Source organism: Camelina sativa, chromosome 20 (genome assembly GCF_000633955.1).
Source record: "Camelina sativa cultivar DH55 chromosome 20, Cs, whole genome shotgun sequence".
NCBI classification, from domain to species: domain Eukaryota; kingdom Viridiplantae; phylum Streptophyta; class Magnoliopsida; order Brassicales; family Brassicaceae; genus Camelina; species Camelina sativa.
Genome location: NC_025704.1, coordinates 22,856,091 through 22,874,035, shown reverse-complemented (window position 1 = coordinate 22,874,035; position 17,945 = coordinate 22,856,091). Strand labels below are relative to the sequence as shown.

Below are 17,945 nucleotides of genomic sequence, written 5' to 3'. Positions count from 1 at the left end.
AAATGAATGAACGGACACGAGGAAATATAGACCTGAATGTTTAGAAGCATGAGGACTAAAAGAGAAAGCAAACCTTGATGTAAAAAAAGGTATTGAAAAAATGACACTTGAAGTACTTTTGGGGATCCCTAGTTTCTCTCTCTTTCAGCAATTCAAGATAGAGATTGATAACCTATAAAACATCAATGCAAACACAGAAAAAAAAAAAAAAACAACATAAGGAGTTCAAAACACAAAATACAAATTGTAAAAAAAGATGTGGATTTAGAGCGGTTAACGATCATACCAAAGAAGTACCTCGTCGTTAAGCCATCTACTCGGCATTAGACATTGTAAAGTTTCTCCACAGATATCAATATTGGAGTTTCTATGCGAAACCAAGAGCTTCATTCTAAAACAACAACAACACAACTAGTTAAAATTCCTAAAATAAGTCAATCACATGACATGCTAAAGCTTCTCAAAAAAAAAAGTACCTATTTCTCGCAGAGAAGGCACTTTTGACTTCAGCTAACTCCTCCTCTTTGAGCGGTATAAAAGGTTCCTAACAAATCAATAAAAACATACATGAGTTCAAGCTCCTAAAATGAGCTTCGTCAACAGAATCTAAAATCTCGTCATGATTGGTACAAGCACTATATTTGAGTCTTTAGAGTGTACAAACCAAGCTCATAACAATGAAGGGCTTTTCGCATAAACTATATAATCAAACAACCACAAGCAGCAGTAACATTGGAAGCAAGAAAAAGTATACAGAAATCACCTCAATAGAGCGGAGCAACGATGCTTTCAAGTTGTTATACCCAGTTTTACAATTCCGAACAACCCAAGTAGAAGATTCTTCTTCTTCAACCAAAATTTTCCTATCATTTCGATCTTCTTTTTCATGAAATCTCAATGCGGCTTTATGATTAATCTCTTCATTGCCACAACAATCTTTGGGTTTTGGTTTCCTTTTAGAAACTGAAGCACAAACTAATAACTTGAATCTAAGGGATCCTCTGCAGCGGGTGTGATATTCTCGTCCGAGGGAGACTTTTCTCGCCGCTGAATGTCTCGAGATTGTACTACTAGCATTATTAGAAGACGAAACTGGCTTGTCCGAGGATCGGCGTTTGCGTTTCTTCACAGCCTGCAAATTGGTGTTTTTGCGATTGGTCGCTACAGCTGCCATCATCGGAGATCGAATCCGGGAAGCATACGCGTTGGTTTGAGCAAATTAAATCAAGAAGAAAAAAAAACTGCACAGAGTTGAAGACAGATTAAAAACTTTAGGGTTAGCTCACCTCTTCTACTTCAGCCATTTTTGAATTTCTTAGTATTATTATTTTTGTTGTTTGAGTGAAACGAAGCAATTTTTTACCCATTTCTCTCATCTGATCGAAAGAAAGAGACCGAGTAAAATTTGTGTGGGCTTTTTTCTATTAGGTTTAGCCGTTTAGGCAAACCGAAGCCAACAATCTCGAATCTGAACCGAACTACTATAAGATAACCGGAATGAAAGAACACTATTACTATATAGCCTCAATATAACTGAACCTTTATAGATTTTCCAATCGTTACCGCTTTAGATCAGAAGGTACAAAAGTGGTTAAGCCGTGAACAAGGGAGTCAAGTGAGATTACTCTACCTTCCATGTGATCTGAGTCTGAGACGATTCTTTGTTCTGTTTCAACTGATCAAGACCTTTAATATCATGTAAAAAAGAATGCAGAGAAGACACAGAAACTAATAAACATGTTGACGAATCCGGTTACAACAACAAACCCATAGTAGAAGTATAGCATTTACCAATAGGACTTATGTGTACTAAGTAGAGTATCAATCAAATTCTCATGTGAAGAAGACCATTTATCTATAGATTTATTTAATAACTAAGGAGGAACTATCAATAGCTACACTTCTTTGACGAATGAACTTATTACTTTGTTACCGGAAGAACGATAATACTGTCTTTGAAAGACAAGAAGCAACAGAGACTGTAGTATCACAGTTTAGCAAAACGAGGTTTTCTTTTCTTCATCTGAGCAGAAACAGCTTCATTGAGATCGTCTGATATAAGCATAGCCGAGTTCCAAGTTGCTACGTAGTCTAGACCTTGTTCTACACTCACCTCTCTGCTTCTTAATAACACTGCCTTTGTCCCTGTCACAGCTAGTGGAGACTTGGCTGCTATTCCTGAAAATATCAATAAACACAAATTCTCATAACTTCAAATACCAATCATCTCAGAATCAAACATAGAATCAGCAACTCAGTGAACAACAAAAAAAAATGAATAAATTGCAAGAACATTAGATACAAAAACTTAATTCTCATTCCCTAAATCATCTCAGAATCAAATTCGAACACAATTGAGCATTGGATCAGCAGATTTAAGAAACAAAATTGAACCGAAACTGTATAAATTGCAAAAACATGATTCTCATTCCCTAAATCATCTCAGAATCAAAAATGAAACAAATCGAGCAACGATTCAGCAGATTCAAGCAAAAATCCCGAGGAAATTAGATTAATTACCTTCAGCGATCATGGTCACGCCATTATCAAGATCCGATTTAGATCCAAAAACACGAGAAACCAAACCAAGCTCCTTCGCTTCACCACCTGAGAATCTCCGAGCCGTTAACGAATATTCCATGGCGTTCGCATACCCAACGATACTCGGTAACCTCTGAAGCGTACCAAGATCCGCGACAATGGCTAGATCAACCTCCTTAATCGAGAAAAAAGCATCCTCAGAGCAATACCTAATATCACAAGCCGTAACGAGATCAACGCCACCTCCGATACACGCGCCGTGTATAGCGGCGATCACAGGTTTCCGGCAGAGCTCGACGGCCGTGATCGCCGCTTGCATCGACTTGATTTTACGGCGTAGGAGCTCGCTCGAGCGTCCTCTATCGCTGTTACCTGACGAGGATTGGGCCTTGATTGAAGAGAGGGAACTGAGGTCGATGCCGGAGCAGAAGTGTTTCCCGGCGCCGGAAATGATGATGACGGAGACATCTGGATTTTGGTCGAGAGATGAGAGAGCTTTGGGGAATTCGACGAAGAAATCGAGGGACAAGGCGTTGAGATGTGCTGGTCTGTTGAGGATGAGGTGAAATACAGAGGAGTCAGGGTTCTTGCGTACGATTTCTAGGGTTTTGTATGACTCCATAGCTACAATTTTTGAAATTTAAGTTCATGTATGGATAACTTTGTTATGGTGAAGAGACAGAGCTTATACGAAGTTTGAAATGAAAGGTTTTGAAACACAAAGGGCATAAATGTACTTTGCCCGGCATCATCCTTTTCAAATCAGTATCTTCGTGTTGGGTTTAGTATTCCTTTGTTAATCTTATGTGGCTCATCTCTAGTTGATCTCAAGGTTTTTTTGCGTTAATCCTAGTGTAGTATCTTGTTCTCTTCGTCTTGCTAGTAGGCATGATCACGGTTAGGATTAGCCCTGGACATTCGGTTCTTCGGTTCGGTTCGATTCGGTTCTTAGGTTTTTCGGTTCTTCGGTTCCATCTTCTTAGGATCCATCAGAAAACCGAAATGTTATCGGATTATTATAGTTACGGTTTATTAATTACTGGTTACAATTAAAAAATTTGTTTAATCTTAACCGTAACTGTTTATTAAACAGTTAAAGTTAACTACAGTTCTGTAAAAGCGGCTATGGTTATGTACGATTATGGTTATTTGATGATTTGATATGGTTGATATTATTTGATGATATGATATGATAATATTATTTATTTTTAAATAATATGTTTGTTTAGTGTATTCATATTTCTACATATCATATAGTCCAATTAAATAAATAATTATTAATATATTTTATTATGTTTAAAAATTATGCGGTTAACTAACAATTTTGTTATAGTTATAGTTAGTTAATAATTATAATTAATATAATTTAACTATATATTTACAGGTAATGGTTATAGTTTTAACTATTTTATATGGTTATGGTTTGGTTACGGTTTGGATACTGTCTTAAATATGGTTATGGTTTAATTTTGGTCATGCCGATGGTGAAGTTTGATAGTAATTGTATTTGTGTCTCTGGTATTGGTGAAATTTTGCTTTTTTTCCTGTCGGTTTGCTATTGTTTTGACATTAGTGTGAGGTCTATCCAGTTTTATTGGTCATGCCTCAACGCGTGTATCGGAGGTATAAATCGAGGGATAACGCGTGTATAAGAAATTCCCTTTGTAAAGCTTGGTTTATCGGAGGTATCCAGTTTTATTTCCCTCTTCCATAGGGAAGCTTGGTTGTGGCCAAACAAAAAAAAAACATAGGGAAGCTTGGTGAGAGTCTTTAGTTAATTTGTTTAATTATAGTGTTTAGGTTATAATTTCTTATTAACAATTGTTTCTCTTGAGATGTTGTCTCATCGTTTGCTTTTTCCTCACTGATTTAAATTAGTTTTTTTAGTTCTATGGATGTAGTCTCAATTGGGTTTTCCTCAAGTGGGTTTTTGGTTTGTTTAATGTGGTCATATCGATCGTTCTCTTAATCATGTGGATTTTTGAGCTAAGCTTCGGCTGGGATATCGAATTGACTATTTGGGAATAAAGGAAACATGATAATGGTTAAAATATATTGGGATGTTAAATATGTACAATAGTTGTTTTTCAATTCATTTCTATGATGGTTAAAGAAAAATAGATATGACATTCTTACCAAAAAAATCAAAATATATATAACCTTATTTGATATATATATATATATATATATATATTTTTATGATTGGATAGTTTGTTTTTGAATTTTCTCGGTCGAGCCAAAATGATACAATCTATTTGCATTTTGTAGAATAAGGAGGAAGTTAACTTGCGATTATAAGTTACAAAGCAGAACTCCTTCTCCGCAGATATATAACACCTAATTTATTTTATTTTTATTTTTGAACAAAAATAATACTTTATAAAGTTTTTATTTTAGTTCTCATATTTCTGAATATATTATATAAATTAATGTTGGTGTAGTTTGGTGGTAAGGATTTGATTTTAACACCTACCTTACGAGGGTTCGATTCCCATCGTAGGTTTGCAGTTATAGACTAGAGCCCACCAAAAATTATAAAAGAAAATTTGCTCTGCTGACGTGGCAGGCGATTTGAAGGCGATTTAGGATTTTGGCGTGCGTTTCACTCTCCCGTGGTATGGCGGCTTTGGCGCCGTCTACTTTGGCCGCTTCTCCGGTGATCCAGTCGCCGGTTAAGGTGGCTTCTACTGGTAGTCAGGATAAGATAACTTACTCTTCTGTGGTTCAAAGCAATCAAGGTCTCTGTAAGCATCAGGTTGATGTCACTGTTGTCAATGGTGATAACACGATTCAAATCCCTGATGACATTTTCGAAGATGCGGCTCCCCTATGGGAGGATTTCCTAGTCGGAAAGTTTCTCGCCACCACTGCTCCGCATGTGGCGAAGATTCATGTCATTGTCAATAAGATTTGGCCTACTGGGGAGAAAAGAGTGAAAGTGGATGTGTTTGAGGTTAATGCATCGACAGTGAAATTCAGGATTCGGGATCAGGCAGTCATGGAACGGGTCTTGCGACGTGGTATGTGGAATATCGCAGATTTCCAATGGTAATCTCTCGGTGGTCGCCTATTGTTGAGGAGTCTCAATCGGACATTCGTACGGTTCCTCTATGTTTGGTTATCAAACATGTTCCGCATAAGATGTTCTCATGGAAGGGGTTAGGGTTTCTTGCAAGTGCAGTTGGGGATCCGCAGAGGTTGCATTCTGATACTGTGTTGTGTAAGATTTTCGAGGAGGCCAGGGTTTTTGTGGAGGCAGATTTATCTAAGGATTTGCCTACCTCATTTCGTTTCCAATCTGAGAAGGGTGTGGATGCTGTTGTGGAGTTTAGTTACCCATGGATGCCCCCCAAAATGTTCAGTTTGTTCCAAATGGGGACATTTGAAAGAAGTATGTCGGGTTAGTAAGGAGACTGCGTCTGCACCTCCTATGACTTCCCCTCGTGTGGCAGTGGAGAGAGGAGCTCCTGCGGTGCCTGCTGTCCCGGTGGTGCAAGGTGACACTGTTGAGGTTGGTGGTCAGGGAATGTCGCTGACTCCTAAGGAGACCCTTGCGGTCACTATTCAACCTTCAACTGTTCGATCTGATAGAGAGGTTATTCTGGAAAAGGTCACGTTCTCAACAGAGAACACTCTGGTCGTGGATTCACGGGATAATAGTGTGGTTTTAAATGAGGAGAGAGTTTGGAAATTGGTTTCACCGGGCAAATTGAATAGGCTAACCGATAGTCGTCCCCAGGCTACAACTGCAATTGCAGTCTCTCCTTCTCTTTTTTCAGTTCTGGAAACAGAGCGCACTGAAACAGAGATGAAATCGGCTACTGAAATGGAAGATGGGGAAATACTTATCTCCCAGGAGGGTACAACATCAAAGGAGGATCCTTTGGCTCAAAAGGCCAGTGGTGTTCGACCCTCTCTCCCACGGGAATCCAAGTCAACACACAAGTATCTCTCCACTAACAGTTCCAAAGCGGCTAAGGATCCACCTCCTAATGCTTGGAAAAAGAACGACTCTAAGAAGAAACCTTAATGTCAAGTTTCTTTTGGAATGTTCGAAGGTTTAATAAAAATTCAAAACATTCGATTATTAGAAGCTGGGTTAATAGTAAGGATATGCAGTTTGGTTGTTTGTTGGAGACGAAAGTCAAGGAAGATAAAGCTGCTGCACTTGTACATAAAGTTTTCCCCAATTGGTCTTTTATGTCTAACTATGAGTCTCATAGGCTCGTTCGTATCTGGTTAGTGTGGAATGCTACTACGAGAATAACTCCAGTGTTCAAGAGTAGTCAAATGATCACTTGTTGAGTTCTGTTAGCTGGTGCTACGGAGGAGTTTCTCTGCTCCTATGTATATGCTTATAACACTGCGGAGGGTCGGAAGGAACTCTGGGAAGATATTCATGCTCATCACAATTCACCAATGTTTCAAACAAAGCCTTGGATGGTCTGTGGGGACTTTAATGAAACTCTTGATGTGGTGGAGCACTCAAGTTATGTGGATTGTCCAACAGTTCGGTATGGTATGAGGGATTTCCAGGAAGTGGTTAGTTCTTGCTCTTTGGTGGATCTTAAACATTATGGACCGCAATACACTTGGAGTAATAAGAGGGATGGTGATCCTATTTGTAAGAAGTTAGATCGAGGGCTGGTTAACAATGTTTGGTTGCGGGTCTTTCCTCAGTCGTACTGTGTCTTTGATTCCGGGGGTTGTTCAGATCATAATCGGGGCCGTATTTGTTTTCGTGATGTTGTCGTGCGGAAAAAGAAGCCGTTTAAGTTCTCAAATGTTCTCTCTTCCCTTCCACAATTTCAGGACCGGGTGTAGGACTATTGGAGGGTGTTTGATCCTCTGTTTGTCTCCACTTCTGCTTTGTTTCATCTATCAAAACAGCTTAAGGGTCTGAAGCCGCTTCTGAGGAGCTTGGGATGAGAGAATTTGGCGGATATCTCTCTTCGCACTCAGGAGGCTCATGATGAGCTGTGCCGTTTACAGGAAGCAACCTTGTCTGATCCCTCTTCTGTCCGGATGGAGGAGGAAGCTCAGGCTTTCAAACGGTGGGATTTTATCTCACAATTAGAAGAAGGATATCTTAAACAAAAATCCAAGCTTCACTGGTTGCATGTCGGAGACCAGAACAACACTTTTTTCTACAAGAGTGCAGAGATGCGGAAGATGCAGAACACAATCCATCAGGTTATAAATAATAATGGGGACGAGTTACACGAGATCGTGGATATTAAGGAGGAGGCAGAACGTTTCTTCACCGACTTTCTTACACATATTCCCTCCAATTATTGTGGTATGTCTGTGGAGGATTTACAGCAGCTTCTGGTTTTTAGGTGTACGCCTGCAGACCATGCGATGTTGCTTAAACAAGTTTCGGCGGAAGAGATAAAATCTGTATTATTTGCAATGCCGTCTAATAAATCTCCAGGACCGGTTGGTTTTACAAGTGAATTCTTCAAAGCTGCTTGCTCTACTGTGGGAAATGATTTCATCATTGCAGTTCAATCTTTCTTTGAGAAGGGTTTTCTACCAAAAGGCTTAAATTCCACTATTCTTACCCTGATTCCAAAAATTGAATCTGCTCGGATGATAAAAGATTATCAACCTATCTCCTGTTGCAATGTGATTTACAAGGTTATCTCAAAAATAATTGCTAATAGACTAAAGGTTTTGCTACCTCAGTTTATTGCTTTAAACCAGTCTGCATTTGTGAAGGATCGGTTGTTAATGGAGAATATTCTGCTAGCTTTGGAAGTTGTTAAAGATTACCACAAGGATTCTATCTCTCTGCGTTGTGCTATGAAAATTGACATTCCGAAAGCCTTCGACTCTGTGCAGTGGGATTTTCTGTTAAACATCCTCAAGGCGTTGAACTTTCCGACCATGTTTATTTGCTGGATTGAGTTATGCATAACCACTGCTTCTTTTTCCGTGCAAGTCAATGGTGAATTAGCAGGTCTTTTTCAGAGTAAACGGGGCTTGCGTCAAGGATGTTCTCTCTCTCCCTACTTGTTCGTGATATGCATGAATGTGTTGTCTCGACTTATTGATAAAGCAGCAATGGAGAAACGTATTGGTTATCATCCTAAGTGTCATGGTATTCAGCTGACTCATTTGTGCTTTGCTGATGACTTGATGGTATTTGTTGATGGCCAACAGAAATCAGTGGAAGGAATTCTTGGGATCTTCAATGAGTTCGCTATGTTGTCAGGTCTTCGGATTAGTATTGAAAAATCTACTCTATATATGGCTGGTATCTCAGAAACAAATCGTTTAGCCATTTTACAACAGTTCCCTTTTGCGTGTGGACAACTGCCTGTCCGCTACTTGGGGTTGCCTTTGCTCACTAAACAACTATCTACTACTGACTGTGTTCCGCTTCTGGAGAGTTTACGCAGGAAAATGTCCTCCTGGAGCTCTCGTCCTCTCTCTTTTGTTGGTCGCTTGCAACTGCTAAGCTCTGTGATCGCTGGAATTTTAAACTTCTGGATTTTTGCTTACCGGCTTCCAAGTGAATGCATCAAAGCCATAGACCAACTTTGCTCTGCTTTTCTGTGGTCTGGTCATGAACTTAATGCGAAGAAGGCAAAGGTCTCCTGGTTGGAGGTTTGTCGACCTAAGGAAGAGGGAGGACTAGGTCTGCAGTCGCTGAAGCTAGCAAACAATGTCTCCTGCCTTAAACTTATCTGGCAAATAATGTCAGGGAAGGAGTCGCTCTGGAGTACTTGGATTTCAAGCACACTCTTAAAACAGAGGTCGTTCTGGGAATTAAAGGCAACAACAACAATAGGCTCCTTGATGTGGCGAAAGCTACTGAAGTATCGCCCACTGGCTAAGCAATTCTATAAGATTGAGGTTAACGATGGTCGCTCTGCGTCTTTCTGGTATGATAGATGGCGTTGCCTCGATTGCATCCATGATGTTACAGGTCCTTCAGGGTACATTGCTTTAGGCATTCCCCCACAGGAACAGTAGCATCAGTCAAAGCAAGTCATCATAGGAAGCATCACCGCTACGCTCACCTGAACGAAATAGAGAATTTGATAGAAACTCTTACTCTCTCTGATGCTCCGGATCTCCCCTTATGGAGGGGCCTGAATGACGTATATAACAGTACTTTCAACACTAAGACGACAGCAGCACTACTGCGACCACCACAACAACGGGTTGATTGGTATAAAGGTGTTTGGTTCTTGTACGCTACTCCCAAATACTCCTTCATCACCTGGCTGGCAATCCGAAATCGCCTCTCCACAGGCGATCGTACTTGCAAATGGAATCCTACTCACAGTTCAAGTTGTACATTTTGTGGTTTACCTGAATCCAGAGATCATCTTTTCTTCTCCTGTCCCCGCACAACAGAGAACTGGTCCTTGCTAATGGCCAAGTTGCTTGGTTCGAATTTCACTACAGATTGGACTCACATTCAGTCTCTGCTTAACACATCTGGCTATACTCGAGCTCATCTCTTCACCATATGGTACTGTCTTCAATCTGCCATTTACCACATCTGGCGGGAGCACAACCATCGACGGCATGGTGCGAATCCTACATCCCCTGCTCAGCTTATTAAGCTTATTGACAAGAATGTCAGAAACAGATTCACTGCAATCCGTAATCAGAGTGACTATTCTTTTGATGATGGGTTGACCCTATGGTTTGCTACGAGACCATGATGAGCAGCCTCTACAATCATCTACTTCCCTTCTATGTTATTTCTGTTTTACTTACCTCCACGCAAACTTCTAAAGCGTGTCCACAGCAAATGTAACACAGTCTTTTGAGTTTGAATAAATTTAATATTTAATTAAAAAATATATATATATATATTATATATATTCATATTTGATATGAATAATATATGCACAAAGGTCTGTAATCTTGTAGCGTCTATCGGTTTTTATAGAAATACTTGATATGAACAGTCTGGTCTGTTTACGTCACATCAAATTTGGTTGTCAAAATTAAATTGTTCGAAATTCGTTTTTGACATGCTACAAATTAAATTGTATACTTTATTGTTTCAATATTATCAACCCTAGTTGACTGGTTAATATTACGTGTTTCTAAAGACGTTAAACTTCAAGAGTTGCTCTTTTGTAAATTTCAAAGATGTTCTACGATGACAACAAATATGCCCATCTTAATATGGTTTTTGCCATGTATCAAGATAATCTTTGAGAACAGAAAATTATTCCTAACTTAAATTCTATAAATCTTATATTTTTTTAGCAACGTCTTTTCTTTATGTAAATTATAATTTTCATCTTTCAATATTTTAATCTGCTTTTCAAAATGGAAATCATGAAAAAACTGACAAGCAAATAGTATCATTTTTAATATAAATTCTCGAAAGTAAATCAAATTTTTAAGAAGTTAAAGGAAAAACTATGAAAAAAGTTATTTATCCAAAAAATGAAGATCGAGGAAAAATATAGGGTAATATTAGTAGATAGCACAAATATGAAGAAAAATAAAGAAAATACCACAACAACATTTTTTTTATAGGTAAATATCATAGGATCCACGTTTTTTTGGAGTAAAAAGACACAATCACCCTTTTTGTTTTATTGTTTGATAGAAAGAGTGAAAGATTTGGTGTGATTTTTAAAAATATCATGTAATATTTATATTTTATATGTTATATTGAACTAAATAACGTTTAGTTGTAAATCCAAACCGACAAATAGTCTCGTTTTAATTGTAAAATCTAAACCCTAACCATCTAATTTCGTTTTAATTGTAAAATCTAAACCCTAACCATCTCATTTGTGAACCCAAACCGACATATAATTTCGTTATAATTGTAAAAATCTAAACCCTAACCATCTCATTTGTGAACCCAAACCAATATATAGTTTCGTTCTTATTGTAAAATTTAAATCCTAACCATCTTATTTATGTATCCAAACCGATATATAATTTTGTTTTAATTGTAAAATCTAAACCCTAACCATCTTATTTGTGAACCCAAACCGACATATAATTTCGTTCTAATTGTAAAATCTAAACCCTAACCATCTCATTTATGAACCCAAACCGACATATAATTTCGTTCTAATTGTAAAATTTAAACCCTAATCATTTCATTTGTGAACCCAAACCGATATATAATTTCGTTCAAAAAACAAAAATGACATGATATTTTTAAAAATAACATGTAATATATGTAATGGGTATAAAAGTAATTGTATATAAGGAGAGAGAATGCCCCGTGAACCCTATTATAGTTTCTTAATTACTTTTGATTTTTGTGGTATCTAGTGCATATTCCTAAAAATATATATAAAAGAATGTCATAGTTGTGTATATTATATAATATATAGAAGATCATGGACCAAATAAAACATATGACCACACACTCTTAATTAAGAAAAAAATATTTGCTATTGGATCTAATTTTTCTATAATATAATTGAGCCATACCTGCTGAACGGTTGTCCTCCAGCACAATGATAACTCCAACCAACTTTTATTTTCTGTGATAAATAGTTTTAAATTAACAACATATAATGTAAATTAATTTTAAAATGCTTTAAACTCCTGAACTAAAGAGTGTCTATTGAATCAGAAAAAAACAATATTAATATAACAACAATAAGCATGGGCTGTCTTGATTTTGACGCTCTTTGATCTGTGAATATCACACATCATTTTTTAACCCTCCATATGACATTTGTTTATCTCTCTGTTTCTTTGGTTATAGTGTTATTATACTATAAAGTTTTCTTATTAACAAATATTTTGCTTTTTTCCTCGAAAGTGAAATGAATCGTCCAAAAAAAAAAAAGTTGAAGCTGATGAAAGTAGTTTGACCCCTCCACATCTTCCAACTTGGTACTTAGCTTTGCTCACACCACATGCTCCCTCTCTCTCTCTCTCTCTCTCTCTCTCTCTCTCTCTCTATTCTCTTCTCATTTTCGATATCTCCCTAGTTCTTCTCTCTCTCTCATGGTAAGGCAAAAAATGAAAGCTTTATTCTATTGACGACGAGATCCTTCTCTAATTATCAGGTACCCATCTTTTATTTTTGTATAATTTACATTATGCTTTTGGTTTCTTGCAAATCTTATAGACCCTAAAGTAGATAGTTTTGGTATTTACTTAGCTTGAGTTGAGAAGATGAAAAAGAAAAGTTGTGAAAGAAATGATAATATTACCATAAATGGTGAGACATCCATTGTATCATTTGCGGCTGAGATTTTGCTACTTTATTATTTTTCTCCCTATCTCTATTTCCATTTTTATTTTCACTACCTACAAAATAGCATCACAATCATTCATGGAAAGTAAAAAAGTGATATCTATTGATGAAATCTAAAACCCTAATATCCCTTTTTTTGGTTTTCAAAAACACAACTTTTTTTCTCTACAAGGTTAAAAACAGATGTTGCTCTTTCCCATTAGTCCTACGGATCTCATTCCCAAAATAAATTGTGTAAAAGAAGGTTATATAGCCAAAAAAGAAAAAAAAACTTTACTGGGTTTGGTTCATGATCTCTTATAGGTTTTTGTAAATTACTGATTTTNACTTAGCTTTGCTCACACCACATGCTCCCTCTCTCTCTCTCTCTCTCTCTCTCTCTCTCTCTCTCTATTCTCTTCTCATTTTCGATATCTCCCTAGTTCTTCTCTCTCTCTCATGGTAAGGCAAAAAATGAAAGCTTTATTCTATTGACGACGAGATCCTTCTCTAATTATCAGGTACCCATCTTTTATTTTTGTATAATTTACATTATGCTTTTGGTTTCTTGCAAATCTTATAGACCCTAAAGTAGATAGTTTTGGTATTTACTTAGCTTGAGTTGAGAAGATGAAAAAGAAAAGTTGTGAAAGAAATGATAATATTACCATAAATGGTGAGACATCCATTGTATCATTTGCGGCTGAGATTTTGCTACTTTATTATTTTTCTCCCTATCTCTATTTCCATTTTTATTTTCACTACCTACAAAATAGCATCACAATCATTCATGGAAAGTAAAAAAGTGATATCTATTGATGAAATCTAAAACCCTAATATCCCTTTTTTTGGTTTTCAAAAACACAACTTTTTTTCTCTACAAGGTTAAAAACAGATGTTGCTCTTTCCCATTAGTCCTACGGATCTCATTCCCAAAATAAATTGTGTAAAAGAAGGTTATATAGCCAAAAAAGAAAAAAAAACTTTACTGGGTTTGGTTCATGATCTCTTATAGGTTTTTGTAAATTACTGATTTTGTTAGATGTGTTGGTGAAAAAGTAGATACCTTTTGGTAAGTTTGAAGTATATAGTATACCAAAAATGTTACGGAATGTAATATATATTAAAGGGATGATTTTGACAGCTGAGTAGTTAAATTCCGNACATTATGCTTTTGGTTTCTTGCAAATCTTATAGACCCTAAAGTAGATAGTTTTGGTATTTACTTAGCTTGAGTTGAGAAGATGAAAAAGAAAAGTTGTGAAAGAAATGATAATATTACCATAAATGGTGAGACATCCATTGTATCATTTGCGGCTGAGATTTTGCTACTTTATTATTTTTCTCCCTATCTCTATTTCCATTTTTATTTTCACTACCTACAAAATAGCATCACAATCATTCATGGAAAGTAAAAAAGTGATATCTATTGATGAAATCTAAAACCCTAATATCCCTTTTTTTGGTTTTCAAAAACACAACTTTTTTTCTCTACAAGGTTAAAAACAGATGTTGCTCTTTCCCATTAGTCCTACGGATCTCATTCCCAAAATAAATTGTGTAAAAGAAGGTTATATAGCCAAAAAAGAAAAAAAAACTTTACTGGGTTTGGTTCATGATCTCTTATAGGTTTTTGTAAATTACTGATTTTGTTAGATGTGTTGGTGAAAAAGTAGATACCTTTTGGTAAGTTTGAAGTATATAGTATACCAAAAATGTTACGGAATGTAATATATATTAAAGGGATGATTTTGACAGCTGAGTAGTTAAATTCCGCATCTGTAAACAGCTTTTGATAATGAAATGGTGAAAGAAGGGTCCTACATCTTGAAGGGTTTTTGCCCCCACAATCCAATGAATGTGAATTATTGGTGAGCAAAATAAGGTTGTGATGATAAAATGATGCTATCTTATTTGTTTGCTGTTGTTATAAATGCGGATGATAATTGTGTTGGTGGTACTCAAAACTTAAAAAGAAAAGAAAATAACAGAACATTTCTCTGCTTCTTCTTGGGATTCCATAAGTCTTTTGAAGTATGTTTTATGGTGTCTGATCTGTTGATTCTGTGTCCTTTTATCTCTGTAAATAAACAGAGAAGATAAATGAGGAAGTCCTCCTAGGTTTGAAGTTTGTTTTGATAAGTATGGTTCTGTAGTATAAAATAGTGGAAGACTTAGGAGCTTGTTAGAGATTTGGTTTTTTTTTTGGTGATTCTCCTTACAATCATATGGTTATTAATCAGAAAGCAAATCTCTCATTTATTTTTCAAGAAAAAGATGAAAGAGTATAGAGATTTGGTATGAATTACCAGAAGGTTTTGTGATAGAGAACCCATGAAACTTTCACTGAGACATCTCAATCTGTAAACTTTACTTATCTATTCATACCAAATTGATTTGCTCTGCAAGACTTATCACAGTTTTTTCTTTACTTAAGAAATATGTTTTGTTGGTTTCATTTTTTGCTTCTTGTTCTGGTTTAAGGTTGGACTTGAGTTATATAACCTTTTAGTTTCTAGCAGAGTGAAGAAATAGACTCAAGTATTCTGTTCTAGAATTGTCATATTTTCTTTCATATATAAGTAGGCTCTAACAAGAATTCGTTTTGGTTCATTATATATTTGGCAATTCAGAGTTAAAGGTCTCCTCTCTACATTTTGGTTCTCTGTTATATTTTTCCTTCATTTTCTGGTTAGTTTCTTATAAACTTTTTGGATTATTTCAGATTTGGTGGTCATTGTCTGATGGAGTGTAATGCAAAGCCATCGTTGCAATGGGAATGGGAAAACTTAATATCTTTTGGTGCTTCATCAGCTGAAACTCCTAGAAAGATTAAACCAATGGAGTGGGAACTTGATGGGTTTGATTGCACATCTCTGTATTCTTCAAACTTTGCTGCAGTAGGTTATGGTGGTAGTTCAGGTTCTGATATAGCTCATGCTTTCTCCAAAAGCTCAAAGTCAGCTTCCATTAGCTCTTCATCAGCTGAAGTGAGAACATACAATTTTACATCAGAAGCTGGTGAAAGTCTTCCAGGAGAATTAGGCAGCAGTGAAGAGTTTGCCAAGGGAATCAATACTTCTCCAAGTCTTGAACTATCCTTTGGCTCTGGTGATCCGGTTCTCGGTTTAAAGCTTGGTAAGAGAACATACTTTGAAGACTTTTGGGAAGTGGAAAATGGAAAAGGTTTAGGACTTCCAGTGAGCCTCGCGTCATCTTCTGTTTCTCCGGTGAAGAAAGCAAAACCAATTTCTCAGAGGTTACAAACTCCTCACTGTCAAGTTGAAGGTTGTAATATTGATCTCTCATCAGCTAAAGACTATCACCGTAAACACCGGATTTGTGAAAACCATTCGAAGTTCCCTAAAGTTGTCGTGAGTGGCGTTGAGCGTCGGTTCTGCCAACAATGTAGCAGGTAAAAACTAGTATATCTCTAGAGAAGAAGTGGTTTAATCAGTAGTAAAGCGTTTAAGCGTTTATGGTTTTTTGGTCTATAAAGGTTCCACTGTCTCTCTGAGTTTGATGAGAAGAAACGTAGCTGTCGCCGGCGTCTCTCAGATCACAATGCAAGACGTCGCAAGCCAAATCCTGGGAGGACATATGGTATATACAACAATCACTTATTTCTTATCCTTGTATGAACTCTGGAATTGGCTATAGTTCAGTTGTAGCATTAGTTATTTTCCTTTTGGAGAGTTGGAGATGGTTTTGTCATTTTGTGTATGCAGATGGGAAACCACAGGTGGATTTTGTATGGAACAGATTTGCACTTATCCATCCAAGAAGTGAGGAAAATTTTCTATGGCCAAGTTCGAAGCCCGTACCATCAAGAGGGTTAATGCAGCAACCTACAAAGACCGAGACTTCCAATAAGCTGTTCACCGAGCACTGTGGATTTGGATTGTTGGACCACGAAACCAAAACCGCAAGAGCTGAGTTATTCAGTAAAGGTTTGTGATCTCTTGAGAGTTTCAAATGCATGGTTCATCTGTTTTGTATTCGTAATGTTGATGATTCTTTTGTGTTTATGCGGGTTTGCAGAAAAGGTCACAATCTCTTCACACATGGGTGCTTCTCAAGATCTTGATGGTGCTCTCTCTCTTCTGTCAAATTCAACAACATCATGGGACCAACCGAGACGTTTTTCCCTTGATCACCACCATCCTACAAGAAACCTCCAATCCGTGGCTCACCGGTCTGTGACTCAACTCAATTCAGTGTCCAACTATTGGCAGCCGGATCCACCAGCAGTTGATGGCCCAACCACTCAGCATAGAAATGGGATAGGCCAGTTTAATGAGAACTACTTCAGCTTGAACCAGTTCTATAACTAAATATGTATGAATGCCCTTAAAATCCTAATAAGATATTAAATGTTAAGGATCAGGCAAAGCCAGTGTTAAGTTAAGATTGGAGCTGTGAAACTTGCAAGACACCAAATCCTCTCTTATTCTGTTTTGTTCAAATATTTTGCATGGGTTAGAGAGCTTTGACAATTGTTTTACTCTTGATGGTGTGTAGCAACTACTACTAAATTGATTAAACGCATGATATAACATGTTAGTTATATAGGATATAAGCAGAGTTTTCAGATCCGGACCGGACCGGCCGGTCGAATCGGTTTTTTTTTTTTGTGTTTTTGTGTTTTCTTATATTATACATAAAAATCGTGGTGTTTTTGTGTTTTTTTCTTTCTTTGCTTAATTTGTGTTTCTGTAATGCATATTCAATAGTTTCGTGATTGTTTTTGATTTTTTGGCTTGATTAATAGTAATGGGCGTGAAGAAACTTGTGTGTTTGTTTATATATTCGTTTTTTAAGAATTCTTGATATTTTGTTGCAACCAGGATTGAATGTTGTAAAACTTGGAATAGAGCAATTCAACATAATTTTTTCTGTTTTTATTTGTCTCTCTGTGTAAAAGCTGAATTTCCCAAGATAGAGTCTATTTGGTATTATAAGATTTCAGTTTAGTTTAAGTAGCCTACTTCTGTCCAATTTTTTTTGGTTTCAGGGTTCTGCAAGAAGTAAACATGTCAGTTCTTTTTGTGACGAGCCTTGGGGATATAGTAATTGACCTTTACTCTAATAAAGGCTTTGACCTGCAATAACTTCCTCAAGCTTTGCAAGTAAGTCTCTCTTTTGCCTATCTACCTATGGTACTCACTATGTCTCCACAGGGTTTTAACTTTCTTATTTGGTTTTAGGATCAAAT

At 36.8% G+C, this 17,945-nt stretch overlaps 3 protein-coding genes across 7 annotated transcripts in view; 1 reads left to right on the top strand and 2 right to left on the bottom strand.

Moving 5' to 3' along the window:
* Positions 1–1,689, bottom strand: part of LOC104771472 (putative ubiquitin-like-specific protease 1B) — a 4,253-nt gene extending 2,564 nt beyond the window's left edge. Inside the window, exons 1-4 of the mRNA XM_010496005.2 lie at positions 764–1,689; positions 477–544; positions 298–391; positions 74–172 (exon numbers count right to left, since the gene is read on the bottom strand). Of these exons, the coding sequence (XP_010494307.1) occupies positions 74–172; positions 298–391; positions 477–544; positions 764–1,177 (675 nt within the window). The 5' untranslated portion in view covers positions 1,178–1,689. The remainder of the gene's footprint in view (positions 1–73; positions 173–297; positions 392–476; positions 545–763) is intronic.
* Positions 1,717–3,244, bottom strand: LOC104771473 (delta(3,5)-Delta(2,4)-dienoyl-CoA isomerase, peroxisomal-like). The gene is made up of 2 exons (XM_010496006.2): positions 2,521–3,244; positions 1,717–2,178 (listed from the first exon to the last, which is right to left on the bottom strand). The coding sequence occupies exons 1-2, from the start codon at positions 3,161–3,163 to the stop codon at positions 1,988–1,990; spliced, it is 834 nt and encodes a 277-aa protein (XP_010494308.1). The 5' UTR covers positions 3,164–3,244; the 3' UTR covers positions 1,717–1,987.
* Positions 13,108–17,216, top strand: LOC104771470 (squamosa promoter-binding-like protein 2). 5 transcript variants are annotated; one of them, XM_010496004.2, is made up of 6 exons: positions 13,108–13,251; positions 14,520–14,601; positions 15,456–16,145; positions 16,230–16,333; positions 16,459–16,680; positions 16,772–17,216. In XM_010496004.2, exons 3-6 carry the CDS (start codon positions 15,475–15,477, stop codon positions 17,062–17,064), a joined length of 1,290 nt encoding a protein of 429 aa, XP_010494306.1. In that variant the 5' UTR covers positions 13,108–13,251; positions 14,520–14,601; positions 15,456–15,474; the 3' UTR covers positions 17,065–17,216. The 5 variants fall into 5 exon arrangements, with proteins under 5 accessions (XP_010494306.1, XP_010494305.1, XP_010494302.1 ...); XM_010496003.2 differs by having other exon boundaries at positions 14,520–14,615; XM_010496000.2 differs by lacking the exon at positions 14,520–14,601.